The sequence below is a fragment of the Manis pentadactyla genome, chromosome 10 (genome assembly GCF_030020395.1).
Source record: "Manis pentadactyla isolate mManPen7 chromosome 10, mManPen7.hap1, whole genome shotgun sequence".
Taxonomy (NCBI): domain Eukaryota; kingdom Metazoa; phylum Chordata; class Mammalia; order Pholidota; family Manidae; genus Manis; species Manis pentadactyla.
This window is the reverse complement of record NC_080028.1, coordinates 30,991,241-31,012,628: the sequence shown is the minus strand read 5'-3', so window position 1 is coordinate 31,012,628 and position 21,388 is coordinate 30,991,241. Positions and strand designations below refer to the sequence as shown.

Genomic DNA, 21,388 nt, shown 5'->3' with positions numbered 1-21,388 from the left:
CATAGTTTATAATATAGTTTTAAATGTTTTATTCTGAAAAAAAATTTAGAGATCAAAAACTTTGCAAAAATAACACAGAAAGTGCCTGTGCACTCTTCACGTAGTTTTCTTAAATGATATTTTTCTACAACGTCAGAGAGCAGTTATTAAGGACAGGAAAGTGACAGAGAATCAAAACTATTAATATTTTTCTTACTTCATCAGTTTTCACATGTACTCTATTTTTTGGGGTATAGTTTATTTCTAACTACAACCACTGCACACTTAATTAAGAATAGCTAAAATTAATAAAAAATATAATACCAATATGGACAATGTTGCAGAGTAACTGAATCCTTCATATATTTCTGGTGAGAATGTAAAATGGTACAGGCATTCCAGAAAACAGATTGGAAAAACAATTGTACTAAGTTAAACTTATATTTACAACATGCCACAGCAAATCCCCTCCTAGGTATATACTCTCAAGAAGTGAAAACATGTTCACACAAAATCCTATACATGACTATTCATAGAAGTTTGATTTGTAATAACCAGTAACTATTGATAACCTAAATGTTCCTAACCTGAATAGAAAAATAAACATGGACCAGGATTATGATGAAACACTTCTCAGAAAGGAAAAGAAGCATTTCTGTCTTTCATTCTTGATATTGATCTCATCATTATCTGGGTAGCACTATGAATTTGTAAGATTCATTTCTTGGATCCAATATCAGAAGCAATCAGAAAGTTCACTTACTGTCAAGTTCCCAGAAAATCTTTCTGTAGTAAGCTAATTCTCACCATCATCAAACTATGGTCAACTACTGGAATATTGGAGATATTTTCCAAAGGTCCTTCTCACAGCTGCTTTCACATCCTTGTTCTTCAAGCTGTAGATGAGGGGATTCACTAAGGGAGAGACCACACCATACAGAACAGAGAACATTAACCCCAGGGGTGAACCTGAGGTTGGTGTGAAATAACGAAGGAAACCTGAGCCATAAAACATGAGAACAGCAGTGAGGTGGGAGAAGCAGGTGAAGAAGGCCTTGCTTCTACCTGAGGAGGAGCTGATACTCAGCATGGTGGAAACAATAAGAGTATAGGAACAGACAATTAGGACACAGGTTACAAGCCCATGCAGGAGGCTGTAGCAGAGCTGAATAGTAAAGTTTTTGGAGACATCAGAGCAGGTCAGAGGGAAGAGAGAGGGCAGCTCACAGCTGTAGTGGGGGATGGACTGATCCTTACAGAAGTCCAAGGTCATAGCTGGAAGGATGTTGATGAGTGCATCCAGAAATCCCAAGCCCCAGGAGCCCCACACTAGCCCATTACAGAGCTTGTTGGTTATCTTCTGGCCATAGAGCAGAGGGTGGCAGATGGCAACGTAGTGGTCATAGGCTGTCACTGAGAGCAGGCAGGCTTCCGTGCCCCCCATGTCAAACACAAAGAAGACGTGGGCCAGGCAGCCCTTAACAGAGATGGTTTTCCTCTGAGACAGGAGGTTCTCCAGCAGCTTGGGCACTGTAGCCGAAGAGAAGCAAAGGTCCAGGAAAGAGAGGTGACTCAGGAAGAAGTACATGGGTGTGTGGAGGTGGGAATCAGCCCTGATCACCAGCAGGAGCATCAGGTTCCCCAGCAGGGTCTGGAGGTAAATCATTAGGAACAGCGCAAAGATCAGGGCCTGGATGTGGGGGTCTGCAGACAGCCCCAAGAGGATGAACTCAGTGATGGCCAGATAGATTTACCATGGAATTTTATCAGACATACAGAGAAGACATAATACCCATTCTCCTTAAAGTTTTCCAAAAAATAGAAGAGGAGGGAATATTCCCAAACTCACTCTATGAAGCCAATATCACCCTAATCCCAAAACCAGGCAAATACCCCACCAAAACAGAAAACGACAGACCAATATACCTGATTAATGTAGATGCAAAAATACTTAATAAAATATTAGCAAACCGAATTCAAAAATATATCAAAAGGATCATACACCATAACCACGTGGGATTCATCCCAGGGATGCAAGGATGGTACAACATTCGAAAATGCATCAACATTATCCACCACATCAACAAAAAGAAGGACAAAAAGCCACATGGTCATCTCAATAGATGCTGAAAAAGCATCTGACAAAATCTAACATCCATTCATGACAAAAACTCTCAGCAAAATGGGAATAGAGGGCAAGTAACTCAACATAATAAAGGCCATCTATGATAAACCCACAGCTAACATCATACTGAGCAGCGAGAAGCTGAAAGCCTTCCATCTGAGATCGGGAACAAGACAGTGGTGCCCAGTTTCCCTACTGTTATTTAACATGGTAGTGGAGTTGCTAGCCACAGCAATTAGACAAAAGAAAGAAATACAAGGAATCCAGATTGGTAGAGATGTTAAACTGTCACTATTTGCAGATGACATGATATTGTACATAAAAAACCCAAAAGACTCCGCCACAAAACTACTAGAACTGATATCAGAATACAGCAAAGTTGCAGGATACAAAATTCACACAGAGAAATCTGTGGCTTTACTATACACTAATAGTGAAACAATAGAAATAGAAATCAGGAAAGCAATGCCATTCACAACTGCATCAAAAAGAATAAAATACCTAGGAATAAACCTAACCAAAGAAGTGAAAGACCTATACCCTGAAAACTATAAGACACTCTTAAGAGAAATTAAAGAGGACACTAACAAATGGAAACTCATCCCATGCTCCTGGCTAGGAAGAATTAATATTGTCAAAATGGCCATCCTGCCCAAAGCAATATACAGGTTTGATGCAATCCCTATCAAATTACCAGCAACATTCTTCAATGATCTGGAACAAATAGTTCAAAAATTCATATGGAAACAACAAAAACCCCGAAAACCCAAAGCAATCCTGAAAAAGAAGAATAAAGTGGGGGAATCTCACTCCCTAACTTCACGCTCTACTACAAAGCCATAGTAATCAAGACAATTTGGTACTGGCACAAGAACAGACCCACAAACCAGTGGAACAGAATAGAGACTCCAGACATTAATCCAAACATATATGGTCAATTAATATTTGGTAAAGGAGCCATGGACATACAATGGCAAAATGACAGTCTCTTCAACAGATGATGCTGGCAAAACTGGACAGCTACATGTAGGAGAATGAAACTGGACCATTGTCTAACCCCATACACAAAAGTAAATTCAAAATGGATCGAAGACCTGAATGTAAGTCATGAAACCATAAAACTCTCTGAAAAATACATAGGCAAAAATCTCTTGGACATAAACATTAGCAACTTCTTCATGAACGTATCTCCCCAGGGAAGGAAAACAAAAGCAAAAATGAACAAGTGAGACTATATCAAGCTGAAAAGCTTCTGTACACCAAAACATACCATCAATAGAACAAAAAGGTATACTACACTATGGGAGAATATATTTGTAAATGACAGATCCGATAAAGGCTTCACATCCAAAATATATAAAGAGCTCACACACCTCAACAAACAGAAAGCAAATAATCCAATTAAAAAATGGGCAGAGGAGCTGAAAAGACAGTTCTACAAAAAAGAAATTCATATGGCCAACAGACACATGAAAAGATGCTCCACATCACTGGTTATCAGAGAAATGCAAATTAAAAGCACAATGAGATATCACATCACACCAGTAAGGATGGCTACCATACAAAAGACAAACAACAACAAACGTTGACATGATTGTGGAAAAAGGGGATCCCTCCTACACTGCTGGTGGGAATGTAAATTAGTTCAACCATTGTGGAAAGCAGTATGGACGTACCTCAAAATGCTCAAAATAGACTGCCATTTGACCCAGAAATTCCTCTCCTAGGAATTTACCCTAAGAATTCAGCACTCCAGTTTGAAAAAGACAGATGCACCCCTATGTTTATCGCAGCACTATTTACAATAGTCAAGATATGGAAGCAACCTAAATGTCCATCAGTAGATGAATGGATAAAGAAGATGTGGTACATATACACAACGGAATATTACTCAGCCATAAGAAGAAAACAAATCCTACCATTTGCAACAGCATGGATAGAGCTAGAGGGTATTATGCTCAGTGAAATAAGCCAAGCGGAGAAAGACAAATACCAAACAATTTCAGTCATCTGTGAAGTATAAGAAAAAAAGAAAAACTGAAGGAACAAAACAGCAGCAGAATTACAGAACATGAATGGACTAATAATTACCAAAGGGAAAGAGACTGGGGAGAATGGCAGGGTAGGAAGGGATAAGGGTGGGGAAGAAGAAAGGTAGTATTACGATTAGCATGTATAATGTGGGGTGTTGGGGAAAGGGGAGGGCTGTGCAACACAGAGAAGACACGTAGTGACTCTACAGTATTTTGCTATGCTGATGGACAGTGACTGTAATGGGGTTTGTGGGGGGACTTGGTGTAGGGGAGAGCCTAGTAAACATAATATTCTTTATGTAATTGTCGATTAATGATAACAAAAAAGTGGGTGGAATTACTCCCTGATAGGATAAAATTAACTGCAAATCAACAATTAATGCATGCTTTACATATCCTTAATTTTTATCTTTTAAAGGGTGTCAGATGATCAGCTATGGAAGTAAATGTTTCAAATAATATTTCTTTTCTTAAAAAAAAAAAGCAGTAGGGGGAGCCAACATGGCGGCGTGAGTAGGACAGTGGGAATCTCCTCCCAAAAACATATATATTTTTGAAAATACAACAAATACAACTAATCCTAAAAGAGAGACCAGAAGACACAGGACAACAGCCAGATTACATCCACACGTGCGAGAGCCTAGCGCCTGGTGAAAGGGATAAGATGCAACCCCCAGCCTGGCGGGAACACGCACACCTACCCCCAGCTCCTGGCAGGAGGGAGAGGGAGCCCAGGACTGCTAAACACCCAGCCCCAGCAACCCGCACCAGAGCACAGACACAGTACATGCATGGAGGGCTGGAAACTGGGGAAATAGGGCAGCAAGACCTCTGAGCGGGTGCCGAAACTGATGCCCCTGTGACAAAGAAAAGCGAGTGCATTTTGAAAGTCTTAAAGGGACAGGGACTTAAAAGCTAGACGGAAACAACACCGGTCACATCCCAGTGGCTGGAATTAAAGGGAAAACCCGGCTCACTAACGCCCTGGGCAACAGCTCTGAGAACCCTCACGGAGGCAAACAGCCAAATAGCCACCCCGCCCCACGTCCATTACCCCTTGGGCGCTGAGAAAGTGGAGAAACAGCCTAAGGCAAACAAAGCCCACAGAAAGGGAGATCACTCCATATCAGCCGGGCAAGACACAAAGACCCAGCCTACAAGCAATTAACCAACACAAGCCACTAGGGGTCGCAGTTGTCCCAGTAAAGAAAGGCCAGTAGCAAGTGAAAAGTTTGGCCCTCCCAGCTGACAGTCAATAGCACCTGTCAACATGAAAAGGGAAAAAATTATGATCCAGACAAGATTAACCCAGACAGCTTTGGCATCTGCTACATCTTCCCCTGAGAAGGAACCTGGGGAGATAGATTTAGCCAGTCTTCCTGAAAAAGAATTCAAAACAAAAGTCATAACCATGCTGATGGACTTGCAGAGAAATATGCAAGAACTAAGGAAGGAGAATTCAGAAATAAAACAAGCTCTGGAAGAACTTCAAAACAGAACGGACCAAATGCAAGAGATCATTAATGGGTTAGAAAACAGAGAACAGGAACGCAGAGAACCTGATGCAGAGAGAGATAAAAGGATCTCCAGGAATGAAAGAATTTTAAGAGAGCTGAGTGACCAATCAAAAAGGAACAATATATGCATTATAGGGATACCAAAGGAGAAGAGAGAGAAAAAGGGATAGAAAGTGTCTTTGAAGAAATAATTGCCGAAAACTTCCCCAAACAAGGGGAAGAAATGGCCTCTTAGACCACAGAGGTACACAGAACTCCCATGACAAGGGATCCAAGGAGGGCAACACCAAGACAATTAATAATTAAAATAGCAAAAATCAAAGACAAGGACAAAGTATTAAAGGCAGCCAGAGAGAAAAAAAAGGTCACCTACAAAGGAAAGCCCATCAGGCTATCATCAGACTTCTCAACAGAAACCCTACAGGTAGGAAGAGAATGGCATGACATAATTAATGCAATGAAACAGAAGGGCCTTGAACCAAGACTACTGTGTCCAGCATGAATATCATTTAAATATGAAGGAAGGATAAAACAATTCCCAGACAAGCAAAAGTTGAGGGAATTTGTCTCCCACAAACCACCTCTCCAGGGCATCCTACAGGGAATGCTCTAGATGGGAGCACTCCTAAAAAGAGCACAGAACAAAACACCCAACATATGAAGAAGCGAATAGGAGGAATAAGAAGGGAGAGAAATAAAGAATCATCAGACCATGTTTATAATAGCTCAACAAGCGAGTTAAGTTAGACAGTAAGATAGTAAAGAAGCTAACCCTGAACCTTTGATAACCACAAACTTAAAGCCTACAATGGCAGTAAGTTCATACCTTTTAATAATCAACCAAAATGTAAATGGACTGAATGCACCAATCAAAAGACACAGAGTAATAGAATGAATAAAAAAGCAAGATCCATCCATATGCTGCTTACAAGAGACTCACCTCAAACCCAAAGACATGCACAGACTTAAAGTCAAGGGATGGAAAAAGATATTTCATGCAAACAAAAAAGGGAAGATAGCAGGTGTTGCTATTCTGGTATCAGACAAAACAGACTTCAAAATAAAGAAAGTATCAAAAGACAAAGAAGGACATTACATTATGATAAAGTGCACAGTCCAAGAAGAGGATATAACCATTATAAATATATATGCACCCAATACAGGAGCACTAACATATCTGAAACAAATATTAACAGAACTAAAGGAGGAAATAGAATGCAATACATTCATTCTAGGAGCCTTCACCACACCACTCACTCCAAAGGACAGATCCACCAGACAGAAAATAAGTAAGGACACAGAGGCACTGAACAACACACTAGAACAGATGGACCTAATAGACATCTACAGAACTCTACATCCAAAAGCAACAGGATACATATTCTTCTCAAGTGCACATGGAACATTCTCCAGAATAGACCACATACTAGGCCACAAAAAGAGCCTCTGTAAATTCCAAAAGATTGAAATACCACCAACCAACTTTTCAGAAAACAAAGGCATAAAACTAGAAATGAACTGTACAAAGAAAGCAAAAAGGCTCACAAACACATAAAGGCTAAACAACACGCTCCTAAATAATAAATGGATCAATGACCAAATCAAAATGGAGATCCAGCAATATATGGAAACAAATGAGTACAATAACACTAAGTTCCAACTTCTGTGGGACACAGCAAAACCAGTCTTAAGAGGAAACTATATAGCAATCCAAGCATATTTAAAAAAGGTAGAACAAGCCCAAATGAATGGTCTAATGTCACAATGATCGAAATTGGAAAAAGAAGAACAAATGAGGCGTAAGTCAGCAGAAGGAGGGACATAACAATGATCAGAGAAGAAATAAATAAAATTGAGAAGAATAAAACAATAGCAAAAATCAATGAAACCAAGAGTTGGTTCTTCGAGAAAATAAACAAAATAGATAAGCCTCTAGCTAGACTTATTAAGAGGAAAAGAGAGTCAACACAAATCAACAGTATCAGAAACGAGAAAGGAAAAATCACGATGGACCCCACAGAAATACAAAGAATTATTAGAGAATACTATGAAAACCTATATGCTAACAAGCTGGGAAACCTAGGAGAAATGGACAACTTCCTAGAAAAATACAACCTTGCAAGACTGACCCAGAAAGAAACAGAAAATCTAAACAGACCAATTACCAGCAACGAAATTGAAGCATTAATAAAAAAACTTCCAAAGAACAAAAACCCTGGGCCAGATGGATTTACCTAGGAATTTTATCAGACGTACAGGGAAGACATAATACCCATTCTCCTTAAAGTTTTCTAAAAAACAGAAGAGGAGGGGATACTCCCAAACTCATTCTATGAAGCTAACATCACCCTAATATCAAAACCAGGCATAGACTCCACCAAAAAAGAAAAATACAGACCAATATCCCTCATGAACGTAGATGCAAAAATACTCAACAAAATATTAGCAAACCGAATTCAAAAACATATCAAAAGGATAGTACACCATGACCAAGTGGGATTTATCCCAGTGATGCAAGGATGGCACAACATTCGAAAGTCCATCAACATCATCCAACACATTAAAAAAAAGAAAGAAAAAAACCACATGATCATCTCAATAGATGCTGAAAAAGCATTTGACAAAGTTCAACATCCATTCATGACAAAAACTCTCATCAAAATGGAAATAGAGAGCAAGTACCTCAACATTATAAAGGACATCTATGAAAAACCCACAGCCAACATTATACTGAACAGCAAGAAGCTGAAAGCCTTTCCTCTGAGATCGGGAACTAGGCAGGGATGCCCACTCTCTCCACTGTTATTTAACATAGTACTAGAGGTCCTAGCCATGGTAATCAGACAAAACAAAACAAAAAAGGAATCCAGATTGGTAAAGAAGAAGTTAACTGTCACTATTTGCAGATGACATGATACTGTGCATAAAAAACCCTAAAGACTCCACCCCAAAACTACTAGAACTGATATCAGAACACAGCAAAGTTGCAGGACACAAAATCAACACACAGAAATCTGTGGCTTTCCTATACACTAACAATGAACCAACAGAAAGGGAAACCAGGAAAACAAATCAATTCACAATTGCATCAAAAAAAATAAAATACCTAGGAATAAACCTAACCAAAGAAGTGAAAGACTTATACTCTGAAAACTACGAGTCACTCTTAAGAGACATTAAAGGGGACACTAACAGATGGAAACGCATCCCATGCTCGTGGCTAGGAAGAATTAATATCGTCAAAATGGCCATCCTGCCCAAAGCAATATACAGATTTGCTGCAATCCCTATGAAACTACCAGCAACATTCTTCAATGAACTGGAACAAATAATTCAAAAATTCATATGGAAACACCAAAGACCCCGAATAGCCAAAGCAATCCTGAGAAAGAAGAATAAAGTAGGGGGGATCTCACTCCCTAACTTCAAGCTCTATTATAAAACCATAGTAATCAAGACAATTTGGTACTGGCCCAAGAACAGAGCCACAGACCAATCGAACAGACTAGACAATCCAGACATTAACTCAGACATATATTTTCAATTAATATTTGATAAAGGAGCCATGGATATACAATGGCGAAATAACAGTCTCTTCAACAGATGGTGTTGGCAAAACTGGACAGCTACATGTAGAGGAATGAAACTGGACCATTGTCTAAACCCATATACAAACGTAAACTCAAAATGGATCAAAGACCTGAATGTAAGTCATGAAACCATTAAACTCTTGGAAAAAATCATAGGCAAAAACCTCTTAAACATAAATATGAGTGACCTCTTCTTGAACATATCTCCCCAGGCAAGGAAAACAACAGCAAAAATGAAGAAGTGGGACTATATTAAGCTGAAAAGCTTCTGTACAGCAAAAGACACCATCAATAGAACAAAAAGGAACCCTACAGTATGGGAGAATATATTTGAAAATGACACATCCGATAAAGGCTTGACGTCCAGAATATACAAAGAGCTCACATGCCTCAACAAACAAAAAACAAATAACCCAATTAAAAAATGGGCAGAGGAACTGAACAGACAGTTCTCCAAAAAAGAAATACAGATAGCCAAAAGACATGAAAAGATGCTCCACATCGCTAATTATCAGAGAAATGCAAATTAAAACTACAATGAGGTATCATCTCACACCAGTAAGGATGGCTGCCATCCAAAAGATAAACAACAACAAATGTTTGCGAGGCTGTGGAGAAAGGGGAACCCTCCTACACTGCTTGTGGGAATGTAAATTAGTTCAACCATTGTGTAAAGCAGTATGTAGGTACATCAAAATGCCCAGAACAGACATACCATTTGACCCAGGAATTGCACTCCTAGAAATTTACCCTAAGAATGAGGCAGTCAAGTATGAGAAAGACCAATGCACCCCTATGTTTATCGCAGCACTATTTACAACAGCCAGGAATTGGAAGCAAGCTAAATGTCCATCGATAGATGAATGGACAAAGAAGATTTGGTACATATACACAATGGAATACTACTCAGCCATAAGAAAAGGGCAAATCCTACCACTTGCAGCAACATGGATGGAGCTGGAGGGTATTATGCTCAGTGAAATAAGCCAAGCGGAGAAAGAGAAATACCAAATGATTTCACTCATCTGTGGAGTATAAGAACAAAGGAAAAACTGAAGGAACAAAACAGCAGCCGAATCACAGAACTCAAGAATGTATTAACAGTTACCAAAGGGAAAGGGACTGGGGAAGATGGGTGGGTAGGGAGGGATAAGGGGGGGTGAAAAATGGGGGTATTAAGTTTAGCATGCATGGGGGGTGGGAGAAAGGGGAGGGCTGTACAACACAGAGAAGACAAGTAGTGATTTTACAACGTTTTGCTACGCTGTTCGACAGTGACTCTAAAGAGGTATATAGGGGGGACCTGGTATAGGGGAGAGCCTAGTAAACAAAATATTCATCATGTAAGTATAGATTAATGATTAAAAAAAAAAAGCAGTTCCTGTGTGGTGACCTCCAATGAGTTCTACACAATGATATAAAGGGCATATAAAAGTGTAGGCAAAGGGTCTGTTTTGTGTTTATACAGAGGATCAAAACCTAATTGGGCTACCCCGAAAATGAACTAAGATACGATATGAAAAAGAACTTCCAACATCAGCACTCTCGGGAAGACTCAGGTCAGAAGATGATCGTCAAAAAACCCCAATAAAGATCCACGCACTGCTACAGGTGTTGATGCACTCACCCCTCCAGTTCCTGGACTTGCCATGGGAATGAAGAAGGATATATCTAAGCTGACCTGTGCATGCAGTAAAACAACAAATTTGACTGGATCTATACTGATGGAACTCATCCAAGAATTAGGAGAAGTGCAAATTGTAGCACTCCAAAATCTTACAACTACAGACAATTCACTGTTAAAAGAACATATGGGATGTGAACAGTCCCCAGGAATGGGTTGTTTTAATTTGTCTGATTTCTCTCAGACTGTTGAAGTTCAGTTGGACAATATCCACCATATCATAGATAAGTTTTCACAAATGTCTAAGGTGCCTAACTGGTTTTCTTGACTTCACTGTAGATGGCTGGTACTTACAGGTATACTTTGGTTATGTAACTGTTCTCCTATTATGTTAATGTGTGTGTGCAATTTAATTAGTAGTTTAAAATCCATGCTGAAGTTACTCTACAAGAAGATATGTCAAAGAAATAATCAATCCTCCCATGTTATCCTCTGCCTGCTACTTCTATAGCTTTTCTTCTTCCTTCCTAATTACAACCGTTATATAGAATTCGTGCCTCATATCGAATTTACTGAGTATCATAATTCTTCTAATTGGTAAAGACACCTCAAGACAAATGCTGGGCATAGAAGCCACAGGGCATAAATCTGCAAAGAAGTAAAAAGCTAACCTTTACAAACAATAAGGCTTCTCTCTCACTTACCAACTTAACGTTTCCCTGTATGGCCCCGGAAGATGACTGGTTAGCCAGAGACAGGTAAGATTCCTCAAGGGAAGAACACCCTAAGACAGGCAGAGTCGCAGGGGGGGGGCCATCAGGTGAGAAATTGGGGATCAACAGAGGTGGGGCTTAGAACCTCACACCCTCTGTTCTGAGAGAAATCTTCAGCATCCGTGGATATTTTATTGCCCTTGTCTAGCTTGGTTTAACACATAGTCTACAGGCACACACATGATCATCTACATTTGCTCTCTTACAACACTAAACTGTGTTTTCTACCTTTATCTTATATCTATCTACCACTTCAGCATTTTATTAAAAATAATAATAATAAAGAGAGAAATGTGGTATCCACATATAAATCAAGTGTAAAAATCAAATGGGTATTCATATTTGAACTGACTGTTTATAGTTCATAATGCATGAGCAAAACCGAAAGCTTCTGTGATGACTGCCCTCTAATGTTCACCATGTAACTTATTCACTATGTAAGAATTTGTTCTCCATGTAAGAACTTTTTTGTTATGCTTCAGAAGATTGGAGACTGATGCAAATTAGGCTTGGGGTGGATTAATGATTGTGCATTGAACATTGACCCCCCTGTACAGAATTTTATTTTTGTTAACAACCATTTGATCAATAAATATGAGAGATGCCCTCAAAAAAATATATATATACACACTTCCAATTGAAAAATAAATAAGTAACCAGGATGTAATGTATAGCATAAGGAATATAGTCAAAATATGGTAACAACTTGGTATGGTGATAGCTGGTACCTAGAATTATCATGTATATAAATGATGAATCACTGTGTTGTATACCTGAAACTAATGTAATACTGTGTGTCAACTACCCTTCAATAATAAATAATTATCTAAAAAAAAAAAGAATTGAGGTTCTAGACAATTTTCTCAGTGCTAACTGCATTGGGAATGTTTCATAACTAAAAGGTACTGTAAGTTTATACCAAATTAATAATGCACCAAATATTGGTGCTAGGATCTGTATCAAAATAATAATTATCAGATGTATTGCTTTGTCTCTAAATAAAGTAAATATGAGCCAAAGTAAACAAGTAGCTCTTGGTTTTTCTTTAGCATTTCAAAGGAAACAGGCTTTTTAAGATATTTTGTCATATCTATTATGAAGTAAGAAGCTCTTACCTATTCTATTATTCAACCGTTTGATGAGGTTCTACCTCATTTCCTAGTCATCTTCTGATTGCTCTCTGCTCTGTGAGATGTTGTAGACCTTTTTGCAACATTCTTTTCAGAGCAGCTTTTACTTCCTTGTTCTTTAAGCTGTAGACAAGTGGATTCACTAGGGGGCTGACCACACGGTACTGTATGGAAAAAACCAACTCCAGCGGGGAACTTAAGGTTGGCATGAGATAGCGGAGGAAAGCAGATCCACTCCTTCTGCAGTGAGGTGGGAGGAGCAGGTGGAGAAGGCCTTGCTTCTGCCCATGGTGGAGCTGATGCTCAGGATGGCTGTGACAATGCGGGCATATGAGAAGAAGACCAGGAGTAAGATCCCTGAGGTGTGCACAATAGCAGAGCACACGAGCACTGCAAAATTGTTGGAGACATCAGAGCAAGAGAGAGAGAATAGAGATGACAGCTCACAGCTGAAGTGAGGCATCACATGAGCCTCACAGAAATCCAAATCCCAAGCCGTGAGGATGTTCACGAGACCATCCAGAAAGCCCAGGCCCCATGACACCCATACCAGACCCCCACAGAACGGTTTCCTCATCACCTGGCCATAGAGTAGCGGGCGGCAGATGGCATTGTAGCGGTCATAAGCCATGGCAGAGAGCACAAGGCTTCAGTCCCTGCAATGGAAAATACAAAAAAAGCCTGAGCAAGGCAGCCCTCTACTGAGATTGCTTTCTTCTGATACAGGGGGTTCTCCAGCATCTTGGGCACAGTGACTGAAGTTAAACAAAGATCCAGAAAAGAGAGGTGACTCAGGAAGAAGTACATGGGTGAGTGGAGTTGCAATTCAGTCCTGATGACCAGCATCATCATCAGGTTCCCCATTATGGTCAGGAGGTAAATATTCAGGAACAGGGCAAAGAGCAGGACCTGGATGTGGGGGTCGGCAGGCAGCCCAAGAAGGAGGAATCCCGTGATGGCGCTGTGGTTTCCTAAGACCATGCTGGGAGATATTTTACTGGAATGAAAGCAGACAGATGCATGGGTGTTCACCTCCACCGCATGGCACCTCAGACTTTCCTTTTCACTCAGTGTATGCATACATCTCTCCTCAGCCTGCTCATCTTTCACATCGATTTTTAAAAAATCTACTTTGCCTGCTTTCCTAGAATTCTTTCATCACTTAATTTCTAACTGCACAGCTCCTCAACCCTGTGCTCGTCTATGCTCTTTCCACTTCTGACCCCTCTACCTTAAATATCTTTGGAGAACTTCATATAATTTTTCAGTCTAGTCCATGACATTTCATTACCTTGAACTGTCCTACTCATGAAATTAAATCCTGTACATTTCCTGGAGAAGTGATTCTACTGGTTTCTGGTTTCAGCTACACAGTCTTTTACTCTTCATTCAAAAGTTTGAAATAGTCCAATATTTCTTAATGATAACATGCTATGTTTATTGTATTTTTACTCTTCGTGTGTCTCTACTACATTAGTTATTCGAATCAAGGGCCAATTTTGAAACACGTGGGTGGAGGTGTTGGGGGAGGGAATGAATTAAGGAAGGAGATTCCTCAATTATCTTTTTAACAGTAAAAAAAAAAAACCCTACTGAGATTAATAAAACTTGTTCAGTTCCTCAGTTTGAACACTCAAGATTTGCATCCACTCAATATGACCTATGACCAGAACTTTGTCTATGGTGCTGTTTGCAACAGTGCCTCCTAAAGGGTGAACTCTCTGTTTTGCATTTACAGATCAGGCAATCTCTGTAGAAACTGGCTTCTCTACCTGCAGAAATCCTGTCTTACTAGGTCTTTTTTTGGATCCTGTTTATGGGTATTTTAAACCCTCTCCATGTGGTTCTGATGAGCCTCCGTTGCAGAATCAGAAATCTGTTGGTCCTACTAGATGCACCCTGTTGCCTTCATTACTTTCTGATTCTCTGCCTGGATTCCAGGTGATTCCCTGTTGAAATTTTTCTCTTCAGATCTTGACCGAAATCCTTTAGACTCTTCAATCCTCACCGTAATTCCTTCTTCTGCCATTGTACATCTGTTTAATTATCTCCTTTGCAAGCCCAGACTATGCACAGTAATGACACCTAGTAGTTCTTTGGTGCCAGTTATATTTAGGTATATAAACAATCAAATGTTTGGTTTTTTCTCTACTTGAAGATCACAACAAAACTGTGTGAGTTGCATTATTCAAATTTGAGAATGAGGAAATTGACACTGAAACGTTGTCCTAACTTGTTGGTGTTGAGAGAGTAAGTAGATTAGCTTTACATTTGTCCCAGGTCTGTGAAGCTACCATGTCTGTAATTTTTAAGCCCTGACTGGCTGACGCCCATTTTCTTTACACATCTGCATCTCTCCATTCTGTGTTCTCATTTATCCTTTATTCTATAAATTGTTTTGGACATTCATTTGGACAGATATCTTGATCTGGCTTTTAGTACGATGTGTTATTAGTAGTTTTTTTTTCTCCAAACATTCTTATGGAGAATAGATTTGGTATTTAGTCATGCATATTTCCTTCAGTCTTGAACACACAGCATAATGGGAGGCATCAACGGGTCCTTAATATCTGCTGAAATGTACAAAGAATGAAAGAATGAAGCAAATATGACATGTTATATGTGTTTTTTTAGTGGCATATTCCCTGGTTGAACTGTAGTTTCAGAAATATGGAAAACTTAAGGTTGACTGGGAATTGGAGGAGGAAGGAAAGGCTGTGAGGGATTAAGGGGTTTACTCTGTAGTGACTGTGAAGGCAGAAGGCTCATCTTCTGTTGTAATAATTGGCAGGTAAGGATTCCTTCCCCTCAGTGAGCAGCTAACACCTACTGGCTCATTTCTGTCCACATGTGGAGGGCTGCTTAAAACCATGACACTTACTCATCTATATATTAGATAATTTATCCATTCTTTTATCCCTTTATTTAGTTACAAAATATTTCATTTATCTCCTCCATATTCAGTCATCTCCATCCATGTTTCCATTCATTCATTCATTCATTTATCAATCACATCATCACTTCTCACTTATTTAAATATTCAAAGTATTATAGGTCTACTTTGTGCAAGATCCTCTACTTAACCAGACTGCACAAGTAACCTTACTTAGCCTTTGTTGAACTGTTGTGTGAACACACTTATTTGTCCTATTTTTTCAGCTGTATTTTTTCAGCATCCAGGGTTGAAATCTCATATTGGCTAAATTTTATTGTACTCACCTTGAAATTTCAGATTCTATTCCTTCATGAGTTCTCCTTCTTGGTATGGTAACTGCTTACGGTCATCCTCATCTGTCAGCTAGAAACTCTGAATTCCCCAGCTTTCCCCCAGGATATTTCACCAATTTCATGTCGTTTTTGCTCAGAGAAGTCACCATAACAAATTCCATTCCTGCTGGGCCAGCCAAGGCTTGCTTTGCCTAACTTTCCTTTCTCTTCTTCTTTCTTACTTAGACAAGTTCCCATACTCTCACCCCTAATCAGATCCCCTATTCAAATTACCTCTCTACCTGGTGAGTACTTCACAGCCTAGTGTGTTGGCCCAAAATAAATCTGATTCTGCATCAAAGATGAATGACCAGATGGAAAAGTCAATTTTCTCATCTTTTGGTTTGTAAAATCTTGTCTAAATAAACAATTTCTTTCATTCTTCAGTAGTAAAAAGTCAATCCCATTCATTCAATTTAACTGGAAAATTTCTCAAAATTTGCAAATTACTGCCTGATTTTATTCAGATATTTGCTCTGTATTCACTCTCTGGTTAATGTCACCTGGCTACAACCTATTTTTGTTTCCAGTATTTAGCTGAGAAAATTCCAGCATATCCAAAGAATTTTGGAGAAACTGTGGGTTAGAGATCCAGTGTCAAAAACCTCTGTTCTGTGCTGACTGCACACAAGCTGTCAGCAAGACAGGTGAAAGCCCATGTTATGAGATTTTCATGGTTTACTCCCCCTGGCTCCCAACATAGATCCTCTGACTGTGTCCAACTGAAAATTGGGCTTCACTTCACCTTGCAGTGGAAAGTGAGCACTAATTTCAAATTCTCTTCACTTACCTGGAGAGAGGGAACACAGTAGCTTGTAGTCAATTGGAGTTGAATGCCTCCTTTGAAATTCAGAAAGAGGAGAAGTGAGGGAAGTTTTGGTGCTTGTACAGAGAAAAGCAGAAGGTAAGAAGAAGGGAGAGTCCAGGCTGGTCGTCTCAACAAAATACTTATTTTCCAATTTTCCTGGGTAGTTGTGCTTGAGCTCCTCTCAGATAAGTCACCTCAAGTTTTTTGGATATGTTAATTCCAGATATCACCCTAAAGAGAAGTGGAGCAAGGCATTGCATTTTCTGGGTGATTGAAAAAATAATCACAAATAATTATCACCTTCTATCCTTTCAATTTGGCTCAAGTTTATACTACTGTTTAATAAGAACTCTTTTTACCTAAATTAACATTTGCCCAAATGTAAACTTTAGTAAATTCTGAGAGACAAAGAATATCAATGCCATTGTATATTATTAACTTGTTTAGATCCAATAATCTTATATCATTTCCAAGAAAAAGTCTCACAGTTTATCTACTCAGTGCAATCCCACAGAAAATAGTTTATAATTATGTAAGTACTGGATAAACAGATTAATGAAGACAGGATGAGAGACCGATCTAGTGTTGGAAGGCAGACATGGTCTAGGTAGATATTATTAGGAATGTGAGATACTCAGAAGAGCGTTAACACCTTTGATTTCTGAAGGCCACCTGAAATGGGAAGGGCCACAGGGCTTGTGGTTTGAGTGCATGGAAGGCAAACTTCACACACCTCAGTATTTCCCTTTGAATCTTCTCTAGATTCTGCATTTTCTCTTCTCCTTTAATGACTAATATTTGTGAAGGCCAGACTTGATAGGGTGGTTAATAACAGACAAGTAAGTATTTTCAGTACCTGTGTTTATGATCTATTTATGTGTTTAGTGAAGGAAGGGGACCTCAGACCACTTAAGTATACCTACTGGATGTGCTTTCCCCACTCCTCCCCAGGCTGGGAAACTCTTGGCTTCTGGTGTCAGTTTCCCAGATCACTGCAGTTTCCACAGCCAGTGCACAGGCAACACTGAAGAGCAGGGAGAGAGTTTATTTAGTAGGTGCTGAAAACAACTGAGGATAAGGGCCTCCAAGGACAGAAACATCCATAGAGGTTGTCTGGATGTCTGGAACCCACTCTGCAGCACAAGGAAAGGATGGTGAGAGAATTCAAGAAAGGAGGTGCCTGAGAAGTGAGATCCCAAAGGCTGTGTGGGTGGAAGTAAGCAGAAATTGGATGTCTGCATGTGGGAATGAGGGGAACCATTAGAAAAATCATGGAGGTCTGAGATTTTCTGGCACAAATTTCATCCTTTGGCTCAAGTCTTACCATGATATGAGAAGTCATCTTTCATCAGGTGATCACAGTGTGCAGTTAAACCAATATTTCTGTAGCCTAATTTCAGGAAGCATCCATGTTGTTTTCCTGTTTTCAAGTTTCAGTAAAGAAAGACAATTGACCATCTCAGATGGATAAGACTAAGGACACTTTTCATCTGACAAGTGCACAAGAGTCTATACTTACTTTACCTGCATCTGTGACTCTATTTAAGGGCAAAGAATATCAGTGAAGCATGTGACCTTCAGATACAATCTAGCTTAAGGCACCCAGATAGTTTGATGGAGCTCGTGTAACTTAGCAGGTCCAAAAAGCTGTATTCCCTCATATCATAGTCTAAGACAAACCTTAAACTCATTAACGAGAAGAGAGGAGCTCATAGAAGTCTTAGGGGATTTCACGATATAGGCTATAGAACTGCAGGTTGAAGCTTTTCTGTAAACCCTGGAGTCTTACGGGCTTTGAAAGTAGACCAGCTGGGAAAGCTTTTCCTTTTGGCCACTTACTGGGGAGATACCTTGTTGGAAATGATGAAGGAAGGTGTATAGTGAGACTTAACTCACCTGACGGCTTGCTTCCCCATCGCACAGGGAACTGTATCTCTAAACATAATTGGGATGAACATTTTGATGATTAAATATATTTAAGAAATCAGAAACAGTTACTTATGCATCTATCCACTTTGCCTTGGCTGCCCCTGTGAAACCTCGTGCTGTCCTAGTGCGGCAAAGAGCAGCTGGTGGCACAATCACAGGTTCCAGCCTCTCATTCTTATGGAAGCATCCTCATCTCTCGGGCTGAGTTGTTGGACCACAGTGAGAAGGTACTCAGCTTATGTGACATTTTTCCCTTAAAACCTTTTTATTTTTATTTGAAAATTTTAAATTGATATATAATTAACATGGGTCTTTGTGGAAGTGTATCGAGTACACGTTTATAACATGTTGAATTGATACATTTGTATATTGCAGGATGCCTGCCATTATAGCATTAGCTAACATCTCTATCATGGCACATAATTATGATTTCTTTTTTTGTGTTGGGAAATATGAAGATATAAACTCAGCAAGTTTGATGTTTGTCTATAATCATTCTACTGTATTTTAGATCTCCAGGAATTATCCATTACGTGGAATGTTAGAGAAAACTTCCATCCTTCACTGTAGCCCCAAGGAGTCATTGTTTTTTGGCCAGACACTATACTTAAGTTAACCAGTAATTTGCATTTCCCAGCTGGTCTGGATTTCTCACTGTGTTCTCCTCCTCTCTTACTCTTGTTTTTCACCAATCCTCCCCTTTTCCTCCTTAAACTGTCTTCTGCTCTAGTTCTTAGCATCTAGCTCAGATAGCAAAACGCTTTTCTACTAAATTGTCTGCCTTATGAAGTAGTCTCGATATTCCCTTGTGTCACTTTCTATTAGATTTTAGAAACTTGCATCTGGTGAATACATGGTGGATCCTCCTGCATTTGGGATGGCTTATTTCCCTTTGGATGCTCCCACCTTTTTAGGCCTGTGTCTCTCCAAGCACAAATACTTGATAATAGTGTGCATCTGTTCCACCGGTTGTTGAATCTTCCACAGATTGAAGATGTAACAGGTTTGCTTTATGCTCTCTTCTGTGATGGTTAGGTGACTTTATTCCATGTAGTTCAATGAACTGCATAGCAAAGGGAAATAGGGTAGGATCAAGCCCCATCAAAGTTGCAAAAAGACTATTCAAGAAACATGGCTGGATTAATACAATCATTTGCTGTTTTGTTTGCTTCTAAACCAGAGTGAATTTGTTCCACCTTTCTCAACATGATCCCCTAACAGCTATGTGAATTGCTATGAAATTTCTCCTATGTCCAACATCATGACATTAAGAAAATGCTCTTAGTCTTGGCTAACAATGCATCATGTTGTAGTAAAAACCCACTATCTTCTGTGTCTGGTCACCTCTATTGGAGATATTTTCTAAAGTTTCTTCACACAGCTGCTTTCACCTTATTGTTCCTCAAGCTGTAGATGAGGGGATTCACTAAGGGAGTGACCACACTGTATTGTATGGACACAATCAACTCCAGGGGTAAACCTGAGGTTGGCATGAGATAGCGAAGGAAACCTGAGCAGTAAAACAGGAGGATTGCAGTGAGGTGAGAGGAGCAGGTGGAGAAGGCTTTGCCTCTACCTGAGGAGGAGCTGATACTCAGGATGGTGGAGGCGATAAGGGCATAGGAGAATATGATCAACAAACAGGTTCCAAAGCCATGCACAAGACTGGAGCACAGTAAAACAGTAAAACTGGTGGAGATATCAGAGCAGGACAGAGGGAAGAGAGAGGGCAGCTCACAGTTGTAGTGGGGGGTGGACTGATCCTCACAGAAGTCCAAACTCATAGCCTGTAGGATGTTGATGTATGAGTCCAGAAAGCTCAGGCCCCAGGATCCACACACCAGACTATTACAGAGCCGGTTGGTCATGATCTGTCCGTAGTGCACAGAGTGGCAGATGGTAACATAGTGGTCATAGGCAATTACTGAGAGCAGGCAGCCCTCAGTGCCCACAGTGACAAACAGAAGGAAGACCTGAGCCAGACAGCCCCCCACAGAGATGGTTTCCTTCTGAGACAGGAGGTTTTCCAGCAGCTTGGGCACAGTGACTGAGGAGTAGCAAAGATCCAGGAAAGAGAGGTGACTCAGGAAGGAGTACATGGGTGTGTGGAGGTGAGAATCAGTCCTAATCACCAGCAGCATTGTGAGGTTTCCCATCACAGTCAGGAGGTAAATCACTAGGAACAGCACAAAGAGCAGGGCCTAGACATGGGTGTCTGCAGACAGGCCAAGGAAGATGAACTCAGTGATGGTGCTGTGATTCCCCAAGGCCATTAGGAGAGACTGTAGAGTAGAAATAAAAAGAGGAACAGAGAATGACTTCAGCAAAGTGATGGAGTGTAGAGCTCCAAGCTCCTGTTCCTTTATAGAAACATCAAAAAACAAGCAGTCAAGCACCAACTTTGTAGGTTTTCTGGGAAACAGTTAAAGATTTAGAGTAACCAAGTGAACACTCAATAAAGAATAGTGCAAGTTAAAAATAGTAGTATAGCATTGTGTAATTTTTATTTTTCCTTGCCTACCCTCTTCCAGTCACTCTGGCCATACTGAAGATGACAGTTGAAGTTTCTAGTACAGAACCCTGGTCCCAGATCTGGAGGGAGCAGAGCGGACC

General features: G+C 39.9%; 2 protein-coding genes and 1 pseudogene across 2 annotated transcripts; all 3 read right to left on the bottom strand.

Moving 5' to 3' along the window:
* Positions 1-802: 802 nt before the first annotated feature.
* Positions 803-1,645, bottom strand: LOC130679241 (olfactory receptor 8S1-like). Its single transcript, XM_057487868.1, has one exon. It carries the CDS (start codon positions 1,643-1,645, stop codon positions 803-805), a length of 843 nt encoding a protein of 280 aa, XP_057343851.1.
* An 11,158-nt stretch (positions 1,646-12,803) lies between these two features.
* On the bottom strand, positions 12,804-13,752 carry LOC118921005 (olfactory receptor 8S1-like; annotated as a pseudogene).
* Positions 13,753-20,148: 6,396 nt separating this feature from the next.
* On the bottom strand, positions 20,149-20,916 carry LOC118921004 (olfactory receptor 8S1-like). The gene has a single exon (XM_036902587.2). The coding sequence runs from the start codon at positions 20,914-20,916 to the stop codon at positions 20,149-20,151; it is 768 nt and encodes a 255-aa protein (XP_036758482.2).
* Between the last annotated feature and the right edge of the window lie 472 nt (positions 20,917-21,388).